General features: G+C 38.2%; 1 protein-coding gene across 1 annotated transcript in view; it reads left to right on the forward strand.

Moving 5' to 3' along the window:
• Nucleotides 1-1,073: 1,073 nt before the first annotated feature.
• The window catches only part of DGAT2L6 (diacylglycerol O-acyltransferase 2 like 6), a gene marked incomplete at its 5' end in the record, with an annotated part of 32,748 nt that continues 18,243 nt past the window's right edge, over nt 1,074-15,578 (forward strand). The window contains one exon of the mRNA XM_084869730.1: nt 1,074-1,158. Within this exon, the coding sequence (XP_084725856.1) occupies nt 1,074-1,158 (85 nt within the window). The remainder of the gene's footprint in view (nt 1,159-15,578) is intronic.

Raw genomic sequence — 15,578 nt, forward strand, 5'->3', positions numbered from 1 at the left:
TCACTCAATAAATAATTTTAAAAAATGAGTCCAGCAGTCTGGGACCTGGGGACAATCTTTAATTTTGCAAAGGCTGGTATGCAGGAGAAAGCCTCTTACCCTGAAACCTAGTAGATATTCAATAGACAAATTATAGTAACAGGAAACACTTAATGCCTATTGTGTACAGGCCCTGTGCTAAGCACTTCATATTCATTCATTCACTCACTTAATTCTCAGAACAACCCTATGAAGTAGGTATTATTATTATTATTATTATTATTATTATTATTATTATTGCCATTTTATAGATAAGGGAAATCAAAACACAAAGTTTTACCAATTTGTAAGTGTCATAACTGATATTTGAACCCCAGCTATCTGGCTCTGAAGTCCATGTCCCTAACCAGTACACTGCCTCCCAACAATGAATGGTCAAAGATGAGCAATTTCCAAAGGTGTCGTAGGAAAAACATAATGGAGCTAGGACTGGAACTTAGGTCTGCTCTCTGTGAAATGTTTTTCCCACTCTATCATATGGTGTCTGACCACTGATACAGAAACCCTGTAAATAGAGGCACAAAGAGGGATTTGAGAAGTATAGATATCAGTGCAGAAAAAGACCAGGAGACAGGAGCGGGCAGAGAGTAGCTACTAGGGCAGAAACAAATGTAGTTTCTAGGTCCCCTTTCTTAAGAAGTGAAAGGTAACAGGTTGCTTTCAGAAGTCCTATTTGGGGCTTACGCCATTCTTTTCTCTGCACAAATTTATCAGGGACTCCCTCCCCACACACACGTAGCTAGAACCACCCCAAGGCCATTTCTGCCTAATTGCAACTGAGCACCCATGGAGAAAGGATATATGTATATTAGGGAGATTAGATCGTAGGATCTGAAATCTAATGTGTGTAGGAAGTTGGGGCGGGGCAGAGAAACAGAGAAGACTGGAGGAAAGTTTAGGTCAACCCTAAAATCTCCAGCAGCTAAAGGGACTCAGTGAAAACTGATTAAAGCAAAGCACCTGTAAGCACCTCAGCTTTAGAGACGCTGGCCTTCCGTTTGGGCTTCTTGCCACAACAGAACAGCACCAAGGTCATGGCCTTCCTCTCCCGACAGAATCTTCAGGAGATCCTTCAAACCATCTCAGTTCTGCAGTGGCTCCCAGTCTACATATTTTTAGGTGAGTGAACACATGGAAACAGGCCAAGAAAGAGGCCAGGAATCCACAAATGAGGAGGGCTCCAAAAAGATCATTTGGTTGGTACCCTCCCTCTGGGAAGGACTGTGCCTCCTCACTCAAGATATGGCTACTTGTTGAATTCACTGGATTTCTCTCCTTCCAACTGAGGGATGTGAAGGCCAGGAATGAGGCTGTAGTTGTTCTAGTTTAAAGATCACCCAGCCTTCTCAAGACTGCCCCCTCAAGCTCAGAGTCAGATTCACGGACTGGGGCAAAGGTGTTGGTGGCTTGCAGCATTGGTGTTACTTAGGTAGGTGTAAGGTGATTTCCCAATATAAGGTAATGGTGAGAGAATTCTGAAAAATCTCAGGGCTTCCTGAGTAACTCATTAGACAGAATTTTGAGAAAAGACCACTTGTTCAGTGGAGTCCCAGTCAGAAACCAGGACTTTGTGGGTAGCCAATTAAGGGGCAAGCTTAAAACTGGACAGGGAGAAATGTCATCCCCAAAGATGAGACAAGTAGGAGGCAGCCTATTCCAATCCATGGGCAGTTGGCTGTATGACCCCTTAGAGCAGAGGTTCTTAACCAGGGCCTCAAATTGGGGGTTGGGTCACTTTGAATTTGGATGGGGGAAAAAATGCCTCTTTATTATCACTATTTTCAAATAGAATTGATGAGTGTAGACAGCAAACCACAGAAGTGTTAGCAGTACCTGTGAATGTGTTAGTAATAGACATCGCAGAGATATGCACATCATATGCCAGTTGCTGCAGATATTTCATTTATGCTCATGACTGTTTCAAAATTCTTATAGATATTTGAACTACCATTAAGTATGGTTATGTTACTATATCACTTTTTTGTAATGTTTCAATGACTGTGCTTTAATATGTTGAGTTTCATTTGTAAATCTGTATTTTATTTTTTGAATTAAAATATTATTCAGGAAAGGGTCCATAGGCTTCACTGGACTGCCAAAGGGGCCCATCACCCCCCAAAAGATAAAAATTTATTGAGCTTTATTGAAGTCAAATCAAGTCCATCATAGGCTTGACTCTGGTAATAAGAGAAGGAAGCACTTTTTCTATAAATGTATTTGTTTCTATTGTTTCATATTTTCTTCTTGTTTTCCTTTGTATTCATCTTAACTTCCTCTAAAAGACCCCTTTGATAAGTTCCAGCCCTTAGCTAGGGAAGTGAGGGGCACAGGAATGTCCTAAGAGACTTGTCATTGTGATGGCAGCCACCATTTCAAGTCTGGATCCCAGAAAGATGGAGCAAAGAGAGCAGGAAGAGAAGGTCAAAAGAGAAAGAGCTGTGTGAGCTGTCCTCTTTAGGTGTTGGGTTTATCCCACCACAGAAAGCTTTTGTATGGTATTTGACACAAGGGCTCAGATTGTTCTGGCTCTTCTGGGGAGAAGTTTTCAAAAAAATGTTCTCACTTTTCTCCCAGAAAAAAGTTAATTCTTAAACATTTTTTTCTCTTCCTTTCCCCTCTCAAAGGACACTGTTTCTGGACAGGGATAGGGTAGAGGGCATATCCAACACTGAATATGTAAGGGTCCAAGAAGGTGAGAGCTCGCTTCTTGGTAATGCCCACCCCCAATCTTATCAGCTTATAGTAATCCTGAAAGAGCTGGAGAAGTGGACTGAGGATGTCAGGGACAAATGATGGCATTGATGTGTCTTATGTAAAAACACTAATATAAATGTGAATGTTTTCTTTCATCTGCATTTTTTAAAGTTTTTAAAAATTGTGCTAAAATATACATAACATAAAATCTACCAACTTAACCATTTTTAAGTGTACAATTCAGTGACATTAGGTACATTCACAGTGTTGTGCTACTATCACCACCATCCATCACCAGAACTCTTTCATCATGCAAATCTGAAACTCTGTACCCATTAAACAACAATCTCCATTCTCACCTCCTCCCAGCCCGTGGCAACCAGCCTTCTACTTTCTGTCTCTGTGAATTTGTCTACACTGGGTACTTCATATAAGTGGACTCATACATTATTTGTTCTTTTGTGACTGGCTTATTTCATTTAGCAAAATGTCTTCAAGACTCATCCATGTTAAAGTATGTGACAGGATTTCTTTCCTTTTTAAGCCTGAATAATATTCCAATGTCTGTAAATATCACATTTTGTTTATCCATTCTTCTATAGATGGATGTTTGGGTTGCTTCCATCTCTTGGCTATTGTGAATAGTGCTGCTGTGAAGATGGGTGTTCAACTATCTCTTTGAGACATGATTTCAATTATTTTAGGTATATACCCAGAAGTGAAATTGCTGGATCATATGGTAATTCCATTTAAAAAATTTAAAAACTGCTATACTGTTTTCCATAGCAGTTGCACCATTTTACATTCCCACCAACAGTGCACAGAGTTTGAATTTCTCCACATCCTTGCCAACACTTCTTTATTTTCTTTGTTATAGTAACCATCTTAATGGATGTGATATGACATCTTCTTCTCATTTTAATTTGCATTTTCCTAATGATCAGTGTTTTTATCTTTTCATATGCTTGTTGGCCATTTGTCTTGACTTTTTTCAATTGATTATCTTTATCATTCCATTTGTCTTCCTCTACTGGTTTAGGTATTATACATTCTGTTTCTATTATTTTAGTGATTATGCTGGAAATTACAACACGAATCCTGAATGTTGGAGGTTATCAAGCATCTAACAGTTGTGATGTGCACAGATGTATCAGTTCAGCAGTAATAGAGAAAATACTTATTATAAGACCTTGGCTGTCTATGCTCTTACTATCTAGTAACAAAGATAAACTCATTCCACCATTGTTCACCATTGTTCATTTTATGTTCATGCTAGACATATGCATAGGTCACTACAATGTAGGACAGACTGTAGTAAGTGAAAGAAAGAGCCACAACAAATTGATATTAGGGTTTCAAAAAAGAAATTATTACACTAAGTTGAGAGGATCAGGGAAGGCAGAAAAGAAAAGCAGTGTGGCATGATGAACAGGATGTGGGTTCTGGAGTTTGTCAGACTTGGATATAAAACAAATAACTGTGTGACTTCAGACAAGTACTATAACCTCTTGATACCTCAGTATCTCCATCCTCTAGCCTGGTCCACAGTAAATGCTCCATAGCAAAAAAAAAAAAAAAAAAAAAAATTGTCCTTCCTCCCCCCCTCTCCTCCCTTCCTCCTCCCCTTACTTTCTCTCTTCCTTCCTCCCTTCCTTCCTTCCTTCCTTCCTTCCTTCCTTCCTTCTTTCCTTCCTTCCTTCCAATTTCCTTCTTTCTACCCTCTTTCCTTTATTCTTCTGTCTTGCTCAGAGCATCTCTCAGTGTTTCTCCTTCCCAAATATGTTCAGAATCATGGCTAATTACTGAAAGTGATGGGAGAGGAAAAATGGAAAAGGGGAAGAAAAAGGCAAAGAGACAAGAAGGAGGAAAGGAAGAAGTGAGAAGAAAGAAATTAAAAAACTGTTTGAGGGAGATGTGGAATATAAATGCCCATGACCCTTAGAATTAGGCAACAGTCCTGAGAGCCCTCTGAAAGCCAGCTCCTATATAGAAGATGGCTTTCAATCTGTCTCTTCTTTTCTGGGCTTACTAATATATCATGACCTACCTAAAATGTTACAGCATCTTCTTTCCTAGCCCTCTATTCTCTACTCTCTACCCTCTCCAATCTACTCCACTGCCTGCTCCCAGAAGAATCTTTCAAAAGCATCTTTAATTACAGTCCTTTCTTGCTGAAACCGGTTTGGCTCAGTGGATAGAGCGTTGGCCTGCGGACTGAAAGGTCCCGGGTTCGATTCCGGTCAAGGGCATGTACATTGGTTGCAGGCACATCCCCAGTAGGGGGTGTGCAAGAGGCAGCTGATCGATGATTCTCTCTCATCAATGTTTCTAATTCTCTATCCCTCTCTCTTCCTCTCTGTAAAAAAAAAAAAAAATCAATAAAATATATATATATATATATATATATATATATATATATATATATATATATATATATATATATATATTTTAATTACAGCCCTCTCTTGCTCAAAAATAGTCAGTGGTTTCCCATAAATGAAGCATAAATGTGTTAGCTTGGACATTCAAGGCCCTCCTTTACTTTCTGGCTCTCTTTACCAGCTCATCCTCCTATTCTCCCCCTATATGAAGCTTGTCTTCCAGGCAATCTATTCACAAAACAAACACTAATGGTACTCTCCCACTGCCTCACCTCTGCTCTATTTCCTCCATTCTTCCTGGATTATCCACAGACAACCCTTCCTTTCAGATATTGCTTAAGTCACAGCTTCTCTACAATGTTTCCCAGTCAGCCAGACTACATCAATTCTGCAAATCCAGAGCACTTTGTACAAACAGGTTGGGTAGCAGCCTTTATATTTGTTGTCCCCATACCCAATAAGCTCCACGAGAACAGGAGCCAGCCATGCCTTGTCATTATTATATTTCTCCTAAGATCAGACTTGACACTAAATTGACAATTCTTCCAGATTTCTGCTTCCTCAGTAGAGACTTTTAAGTCCATCTCTTCTTTTTTTTTTCTCTCTCCTAAACATCTGTGTATGTGTGTGTGTGTCTTCTTTCTCTAGTTCCTTTTTCTTTAAATCATTTTTATAAATATACATTACTTACGTTTCTAGTTTCTGATACTACAAAAACAGATCATTGTCTTGGAAGTCACACAGACCAGGTCTGCCACTTACTTGCTATGTGACCCCGTATATATAAGTCACTATTATTTTCTATGTGACTTTGAGCAAGTCATTCACCCTCCACCATTGTTGAAACAGAGCATAATACCTGCCTTTGAAGACCATTCCAAAAATCAAAGAAGCAAGAAAATCCTTAATAGATATTTATTTTCTTTCCTTCTGTTATAGAAGTTGGCATTAACTAGATCTTAGAAAATTAGGGAAATAGAGACTTTGATACATTGCCAGCATTCCCACAGGCCCCTTCAAAGCATTATTCACTAATCCTTTTCCTTCACCCCATACATACAATCAATCACCAAACCCTGAAAATTCTACCTCCATATTATCTTTCAAAATGATTTGGTAACTAGCAACCCATTTTAGGTTCCCATTGCCTCTCACCTAAATTGTTGCAACTCTTAGCTTATCTCCCTGCCTACGGTTTCTCTTGTTCCCAGTTAGCCAAAATACCTTCCTGATACACAGATATGATCATACTACTCCTCTGCTTAATAACCTTTACTGGTGTCTCATTCCCTTCAGCACCAGGCCTAATCTACCCAGTTTCCTTCCCAGCTTCATCACCTATTCCATGGCTTCCTGAGTTTGGAGGTTATGGGGCTGCTCATGGGCTTTAGAATCCTCTACCTCCAGATCTTTGCTAACTTTCTTCCTTGTGCATGGAAGGCTCTTCCTTCACTAATCTATATGTGAAAATTATATTCTTATTCCAAAAATTCAACTTAAATCTCCCCTTCTACACAAAGTTTTTCTTGATTCTCCATTAATAATGAATAGTCTTTTCCTTAGGTTCTCATAAAATGACATTGGAGCTCTGACTACATAGTTCTTACTCTCTGGGATGTATTTATGGTTCAGTCTCCCCCACTAGACCATGAATTTCTGGAAAGCAAGAAATTTATTTTCTACATGTCCCCTTAATATAAGTTAACACACACATTGTGCTTAAAATAGCTCTTGGCACATAATAAAGACTCAACAAACACTACACTTTCTCCCACAAAGCTTGAAGGAGTGAAGGTACATGACCTCTCTGAGCCTCGGCTTCTTCATATGTAAAATAGGGATGATAAAATTAACTACTCTCAGGGTCATGAGACGATTAAATGAGATAATGTACCTTAAGTGTTTCTTAATTTAAAATGCTGGGTACATGGTATCAATGACTGTACTTAAATTATTTTCATAATTTTCATATTTGCCTTCCTCCTTCTAGTCCCCAACCCCGTCTGCACAGCCTCTCAGACAGAGATTTTACATGAGGTGTGCTCATTCAATGTTTGTTGAATTATTAGATTACCTTTGATTCCCACAGATTCTTAGATCTATAGTTAATTTGGATCCAAAAAGTAACCACAAAACCACAGATACTCATCTTGGACACATCAGCCATGTTTTTAGATTTTTTTAAGGCTTTGATTAGAATACTGGATCTTTGCTTTACACTGGAAATAACTGATTGCCTATAGCCTTATACACACATGCACACCCTGGAACCTCAGAAGGCCTTTCCTTGTTTGGAATACGGGTATTGGTGGTTTCTCTTACTCTTAGCTTTCACCTATTCCTGGAGAATTTTGAAATTAAACTTCTACCAGTGGTACAATTTAATGTAACATTTTATTATGGGTCATCTTGCCCCTGCTTGGCGCTGTGCTAATAGCTGTTTTCAAGAATCTTACTGTCTGGCAGGGAAAGGGTCATACGTGTAAGCTACTAACTACACAAGCAGCAAAATCAAACAGGGCAAGTAGAACCATAAATAATGTGCTGTGGGTATGTGAAGGAGGAAGCCTTTAATTCTGACTAGAGAAGCAGCAAACATACCACCAAAGAGGTATCATGTGAGCTAAGCCTTAAAAGTTGGGAGAATTTTGATAGGTAGAATGCTGAGGATAGGGTAATTAGAATAAGAATAGCATTCCCAAAGGCATAAAGATATAAAATTACATGATGGACTGAGGAAATAGGAGTAAACTAAGGTAGTTAAGGCCCTGTTTCCCATACTTCAGCCATTTACATCCCACCTTATGGCTCTATCCATGGCTGAATACCTCCTATGTTATTACTGAACAAATTGGTTCATTTATGTAACCTAAATTTATGTATTTCAACCAGAAACTTCATATCACTGCCATGAATTCACTTTTATTCATTATACATTAAAATAACTTTTTATCCATACAGCAACTCACATCATCCAGTGTCCTTTCAGTGGTATGGGACCACACTTTGAGGAATACTCGGCTAAAGCATAAAGGGCTTGAATGCAGGTACTGAGAAATGAGGCTAGGAAAGTGGGGGGGGGGGCAGTCCATAGACAGCCTTAAATGCCAATATAACATGTTCAGACTTTATTTCGTCATCAGTAGGAAAATATTGAAGGTTTCTGAGGAAGCAAAGGACATTATGACTGTTCTTTAAAAAATTATCTGGAAGTAGCATGTAATATGGACTGGAGAGGAAGAGATTAGAAGACAAAGAATAGACACACGACTGCAATCTAGACCAGAGGATTTCAAGTCCTGGACCAAAGAAGTAGCAATGGAGACAGAGGCAGGAGGGTGAACTGGAGAGTTTTTTTTTTGTTTGTTTTGTTTTTTTTTGTTTTTTTTTGTAAAGTCAACAACAGCTCCAAAATATTGAAACTGAGATTTTTTTCCCCGAGGTCTGAAAGATGAATAGCAACTAGTCAGGCAAAGAGCTGAGGAAAGCATCTTCTAGAAAAAGAAACTTGCACAGAGTTGAAAGAACTGACAGAACAGGATGGTGACATGCAGAGAACAAAGGGGTGGCTGGGGCTCCATCATGGATGGCCTTTGAAACCGAGATTACAAGACTGGACTTGATCCTAAGACTGATGGGAAGACATGTTAGTTGTTGATTTTTTTAAATCAGCATTTATTCCCACAGCTTATGATATCTATAGTTAATTTAGATCTACTAAGTAATCACAAAGCCAAAGAAATGCCTCTTTGATAAGCCAGCCATTTTTGGTTATATGTGGCAGAGGGACAGACTCTAATTTTTATTCAGCTTGCTACTGTGTCATGGCTCAAAGAAGCAAAGGGCCTACTTAGGAATAGTGGCACTCATCCAGGAGATAGGTGATAAAAGTTTGAACAAGGTAGTAACATGGAGACGGGGAATAGGATAATTTGAAAGATGTTTGGAAGACAGAACTGACAGGAAGCAATAACAACAGGTTAAGGTTAAAGGTACAGTCTCTGGAATAAGACACATTGTATTCTCAACCCTGGCTTCCCTACAAGCTAGCTATGTGACCTCAGGTGGTTATTTAACCTCTCTTAGCCTGAGTTTCTCATCCACAAAATGAGAATTATTGTCCTAATGAGGTATGTACAAATATTAAATAAAATATGCATGTAAAACAGTTTTACATAACAAGTATATAGTAAATATTGGCTATTACTATATGGGGAAAGTGAGCAAGTGAGATGAATCAAAGATGACTTGAAGAGAGGACAAACTTAGCATCATATTGGTACTATCTTTAAGTAATCTTTTGTAATTTGAGGCTGTACAGGTTTAAGAAAGTCAGCACCAGAGATATATTACATAATGATAAAAGGGTCAATTTACCAAGAAGACATAAGTATCCTAACTGTATGCACCTAACAATAGAGCTTCAAAATATATGAAACAACAACTGACAGAACTGAAAAGAAAAACAGACAAATCAGCAATGGTATTTGGAGACTTTCTCAAAAACTACAAACAACCAAAACCCACCCTAGATAAAATAGGTAATCTACAACTACTAATTAAATTAAATATTAATTATGGAAGTTTAAAAACTTTTCAAAATGGAGGGGGCAATGGTAAGATATGTACACAGATAATAATTTAATAAAAAAATAATAAATAAAAAATACAAAAAAATAAAAACTTTTCAAAATAGTAATCTGCAGGCCTAAATGGATTTCACCAAACAATTTAAAGGATATATAGCACAGATTCTACACAATCTTATCCAGAAAATAGAAGAGGAATACTTGCCAACTCTCTTATGAGGCAAATCTGTGATGCCAAGGCCAGACAAAAACAGTACACAAAAAACCTATAGACCACTATTCCTCATGAATAAAAATGCAAAAATCCTCAACAAAATCCCAGCAAATTAAATCCAGTAATATATTACAAAGCATAATATGACACAGCCAAGTGAGTTTTATTCCAGGAATGCAAGTGTAAATACTTGAAAATTAATCAATGTAAACTATTAACCATCCAAGAAAGAAAAAAACACATTATAATGTAGAAAAAACAGTTGACAGACATCAACTGCAATCATGATAAGCACTCCAAGTAAACTAGGAATAGTAGAAAACTTCCTCAACTTGATAAAGACCATCTACAAAAAAAAAAAAAAATCAAACAACAAAAAATAACCCTAAAGTTAACATTATGCTAATGGTGAAAGACTTAAAGCTTTCTTCCTCAGATTGGGAGCAAAGCAAGACATCCACTCTTACCATATACATTAACATCACACTAGCAATGGCAATAGGGCAAGAAAAAAAAAGCATGCAGATTGAAAAAAAAAAAAGATTCATGACTGTCCTAATTCATAGATGATATTATTATGTAGAAAATCCCAAGGAATTTACTAAAAACAAAAACAAAATCCCTGCCAAGAACTAACAAATCAGGTTAGCAAAATGACAGGATACAAGACACATATAAAAAAGAAATCAAAAACACCAATCAGAAAAGATATATGTACCACTATGTTCACAGCAGTACAATTTACAATAACTAAGACTTGGAAGCAGCCTAAGTGCCCATCAGCAGATGAGTGGATTAGAAACCTGTGGTACATCTACTCAATGGAATACTATGATGCTGTAAAAAGAAAGTACTCATTCGCATCAGCATGGATGGACCAGGGGAGTATTATGCTAAGCAAAATAAGCCAGTGGAGAAAGAGAAATATCACATGATCTCATGTATTTGTGGAATATAATAAAGAACATAAACTGATGAACAAAAATAGATCCAGAGACACAGAAACATTAAACAGACTTATCTCTAAATATAAGTACACTAGAGGGGGGTGTTTGGGGGGAGATCAAACCTCAGAGGAAAGGCAGGGGAGGGTGTATGGGGGGAGATCAACCAAAGGATTTTTATGCAATGCTTATAGCATACCCAATGGACACAGACAGTAGGGGGGTGAGGGCATATGCTGGGGGGTGGGAGTGGCCAGGTAGAGGTCAATGGGGGAAAAGGAGAATATTTAATACTTCAAACAATAAAGAATTTAAATAATGGAGACAAAATTAACTACATTTCTATATACTAGTAGAGAACAATTGAAAATTTAAATTAGAAACTTAAAAAATAATACCATTTCAATACTTCCAAAAAATGAAATATGTATGAATAGATTTAACAAACCTTTACAGTATTTGTAGGCTGAAATCTATCAAATATTAATGAAAACAATCAAAGACCTAAACAGTTAGAGTTATACTGTGTTCATAGATTACAAGACTCAGTATAGTAAAGATGTCAATTCTCCCTTAATTGATCTATAAATGTAATGCAATTCAAGTGAAAATCCAAGCAGAGTGTATTAGATAAGAATTTTGCATAAATATTAAAACTTACAAATTTAATAAAACACTATGGGTGTTATAAGGGAAGAGAAAGTCTGCTTTTAGAAAATCGCACTTAGGTATTTAGGGGCAAAGTGTTGTCATTTCTGCAATGTACTCTCAAATACAAACATATATATTTATATCCTATATAATAAAGAGGTAATCTGCAAATTGACCCTCAAACCCTCACACAAGATGCCCCCCCCCATGTGGTCAAAGATGGTCACCACAAGATGGCCAACAGGGGTGGGTAATTGTGGGTGATCAGGCCAGCAAGGGAGGGCAGTTGGGGGTGACCAGACCTGCAGGGGAGGGCAGTTGGGGTGACCAGATCTGCAGGGGAGGGCAGTTAGGGGTGACCAGGCCAGCAGAGGAGGGCAGTTAGGGGTGACTGAGACAGCAGGGGAGGGCAGTTGGGGTTTACCAGGCCAGCAGGGGAGCAGTTAGGTGTTGATCAGGTGAAAGGGGAGTGGTTAGAGGGTTATCAGGCTGGAAGGCAGGCAAGCAGTTGGGAGTCAGCGGTCCCAGATTGGAGAGGGTTCAGGTTGGGTTGAGGGACACTCCCCCTCCTCCAGTGCACAAATTTTGTGTACTGGGCCTCTAGTTTATTTATATTTAGAGATAAATCAAATGTAAAATGTTAACAAGAGGTAGATATAGGTGAAGGTTAAATGGGATTTTATCAAAATACTAGTGGCCCAGTGCATGAATTCATGCACATTGAAAGGAAATTAATTAGAAGAAATATTTTAATATCACTATTTGCCCTTTCTCTATAGCAGAAGTGTCAACTAAATTCACAATCAACAATGACAGATAGAAACACATGTATATGATTGTCGTCAGTGAGAGCTTTCTATGTATCGTGCATGTGTGATTCAACTTAGCCTTTTATATATATAGAAAAAACTTGCTTAATTAGACCTGCTCTCTGATGTAGCTGAACTTTTTCCAGCCCAGCGAAGCACCCCAACTTCTCTTTCAGGTAATTGTCAGCAACACAGCAGTAAATATCAACACAAAGCAGATTATTATTGTAGATCATGCAGGGAGAACAAAGGGTAAAATATTTAACTGCAGCAGTCTTTGACTATATTTTTTTGCACAGTGAGAAAACCTGAAGTCATTTTTAAGGTCCACCACTTCTTACCTCTTTTCAGTTGGGTAAAGTTTCTAAGCTTTCTAAATCTTCATTTTCCAGCTAATGAAAAGAAAATAGGATTCCACCGAGTCTCCTATCTACTTATTCCAGGACTTCTGTGAGGATCAAATGAGATGAGACACAGGAAAACATTTCATAGACATTTGGTTCCAGTGTAAAATGTTTCCACCTGGCTATAAAGCAAGTCATGTTCCAGGGCTGAAGAAACTCCAAGGAGGCTAGTCACTAGGGAGAGGAAGCAGGGTGTTGCTATGTGACATCATTACCCTGGTGGACACTTAGCATATTAGCCTTATATATATATATAGATTCTTGAAAATTTTCTGTTGATCTAAAGTTTAAAAACAAAAAATGTTTAATTTAAAAATTCCCATCAGGAGTTTTTGTAGACATAGACAAAATTGATGTAGAAAAAGAAAAGAACTACAACTAAAATTTTTGAAAAATAATAAATTGAAAAATCATACTATCTGATCTTAAGACAGTATAACACTACAGTAATCAAGATAGTTATTGTTGGTGAAGGGATAGACAGAATGTAGAGTGCAGAAATAGATCCACATGAACAGGGCCAATTGATTATTTTTAAGCTCAAGATTATTTGTTTTATTGTGTCAAGCATACCTCTTAATTTTATTTTTAATATATTTTTATTGATTTAAGAGAGATGAAGGGAGAGATAGAAACATCATTGATGAGAGAGAGAATCATTGATCAGCTGCCTCCTGTATACTCCTTAACGGGGATTGAGTCCACAACCCAGGCATGTGCCCTGACTGGGAATTAAACTGTGACATCTTGGTTCATAGGTCAACACTCAACCTCTGAGCTATGCCATCCTGGCTTTATTATTTTATTTTACTGTATTTTTAAAATTTTAAATAATTAAACATTTTTTTCAATTATAGTTGACATACAATATTATATTAGTTTCTGGTGTACACCCCAGTGATTAGACATTTATACAACTTACAAAGTGATCATCCCCAAAAATATAGTACCCATCTGACACCATACAGAGTTATTAGAATACTAGAGGTCCAGTGCACGAAATTTGTGCACTGGGAGGGCAGGTTCCCCTCAGCCCAGCCTGTGCCCTCTCACAGTCTGGAACCCCTCAGGAGATGTCTGCTTGCTGGCTGATGCCTGATCCCCCAAAAATGGCTCTCCGACATCCCCTGAGGGGTCCCAGATTGTGAGAGGGTGCAAGCCAGGCCAAGGGACCCCACCAGTACACAATCGAGGCAGGGGAAAGATGCGGAGGTTGGCCAGCTGGGGAGGGACCGCAGGAGGGCTCCAGGGCATGTCTGGCCTGTCTCACCTAGTCCCTATCAGCTGGACCCCAGCAGCAAGGTAACCTACAGGTCAGAGTGTCTGCCCCTTGGTGGTCAGTGCATGTCCTAGCCAGCAGTTGAGTGGCCTTAACATATCATTATCATATTACGCTTTGATTGGTTGAATGGCTGACTGGTTGACCAGACATTTAGCATATTAGGCTTTTATTATATAGCATTTCCTATGCTATACTTTATATCCCATGACTATTCTGTAACTACCAATTTGTACTTAATCCCGTCACCTTTTTCACTCATCCCCCAATACTCTCCCATCTGACAACTGTCAAAACGTTCTCTGTATAGCCCTGGTCTGTGTAGCTTAGCTGGATAAAAATTGTCCCATGCACAGAACAGTTAAGGTTTAATTCCCAGTCAGGTCACATGCCCAGGTTTTAGGCTCAATCCCTAACAGAGGGCATGCAGGAGGCAGCCGATTGATGTTACTCTCTGACCCCCCCCCTCTCCCCTTCTCATTCTAAAAGTCAATAAAAATCTTTTTTTAATGTTCTTTGTGCCCTGGCCAGTTTTCTCGGTGGTTAGAGTGTCAGCCTGTGGACCAAAAGGTCATGGGTTCAATTCCAGGCCAAGGGCACATACCTAGGTTGCAGGTTCATCCCCAGCCCTTTTTGTGGCATGAGTGGGAGGCAACCAATCAATATGTGTCTCTCATGTCAATGTTTCTCTTTATTTCCTTTCTCTCCCCCTTCTCTCCCTTCCTTCCCCTTTCTCAAAAAACAAAACAAACAAAAAAAAAAACCAATGGGAAAAAATATCCTCTGGCGAGGATTTTTTTTAAATGTTCTCTGTATTTATAAATCTGTTTCTGTTCTACCTTTCCATTCATTTTGTTTTTAAGATTAAAGTGTTGATAGATATGCATTTATTGCCATTTTATTGTTCATATTTTTTATCTTCTTTTCCTTTTTTTTTTTCTTAAAGAAGACTTTTTAACATTGCATGTAATACTGGTTTGGTGGTGATAAATTCCTTTAGCTTTTCCTTGTCTGGGAAGTTCTTTATCTGATCTTCAATTCTAAATGACAGCTTTGCTGGGTAGCATAACCTTGTTTATAGTTCCTTGCTTTTCATCACTTTATTTCTTGAAAACCCCTTTTGGCCTGAAAAGTTTCTGCTGAGAAATCAGCTGACAGTCTTATGGGAGCTTCCTTGCAGGTAACTAACTGCTTTTCTCTTACCACTTTTAAGTTTCTCTCTTAGTCATTAAAATTTGGCATTCTAATCCTAATGTGTCTTGGTGTGAGCCTCTTTGAGTTCATCTTAATTGGGACATTATGCACTTCCATGTTTATTTCCTTCACCAGCTTAGGGAAATTTTCTGTTATTTTTTCAAATAGGCTTTCAATTTCTTGTTCTCTCTCTTCTCATTCCAGCACTCCATGATGCAAATGTTGGTACACTTGAAGATGTTCCAAAGGCTCCTTATACCATCTTCATTTTTTGAAAATTTTTATGTTCTGATTGAATGTTTTTTGCTTCCTTATATTCCAAATCACTGATTTGATTCTTAGCTTAATCTACTCTACTGTTGATTCCCTGTAAATCATTC

The sequence above is a fragment of the Pipistrellus hanaki genome, assembly GCF_964339955.1.
Source record: "Pipistrellus hanaki genome assembly, chromosome: X".
Lineage (NCBI taxonomy): Eukaryota > Metazoa > Chordata > Mammalia > Chiroptera > Vespertilionidae > Pipistrellus > Pipistrellus hanaki.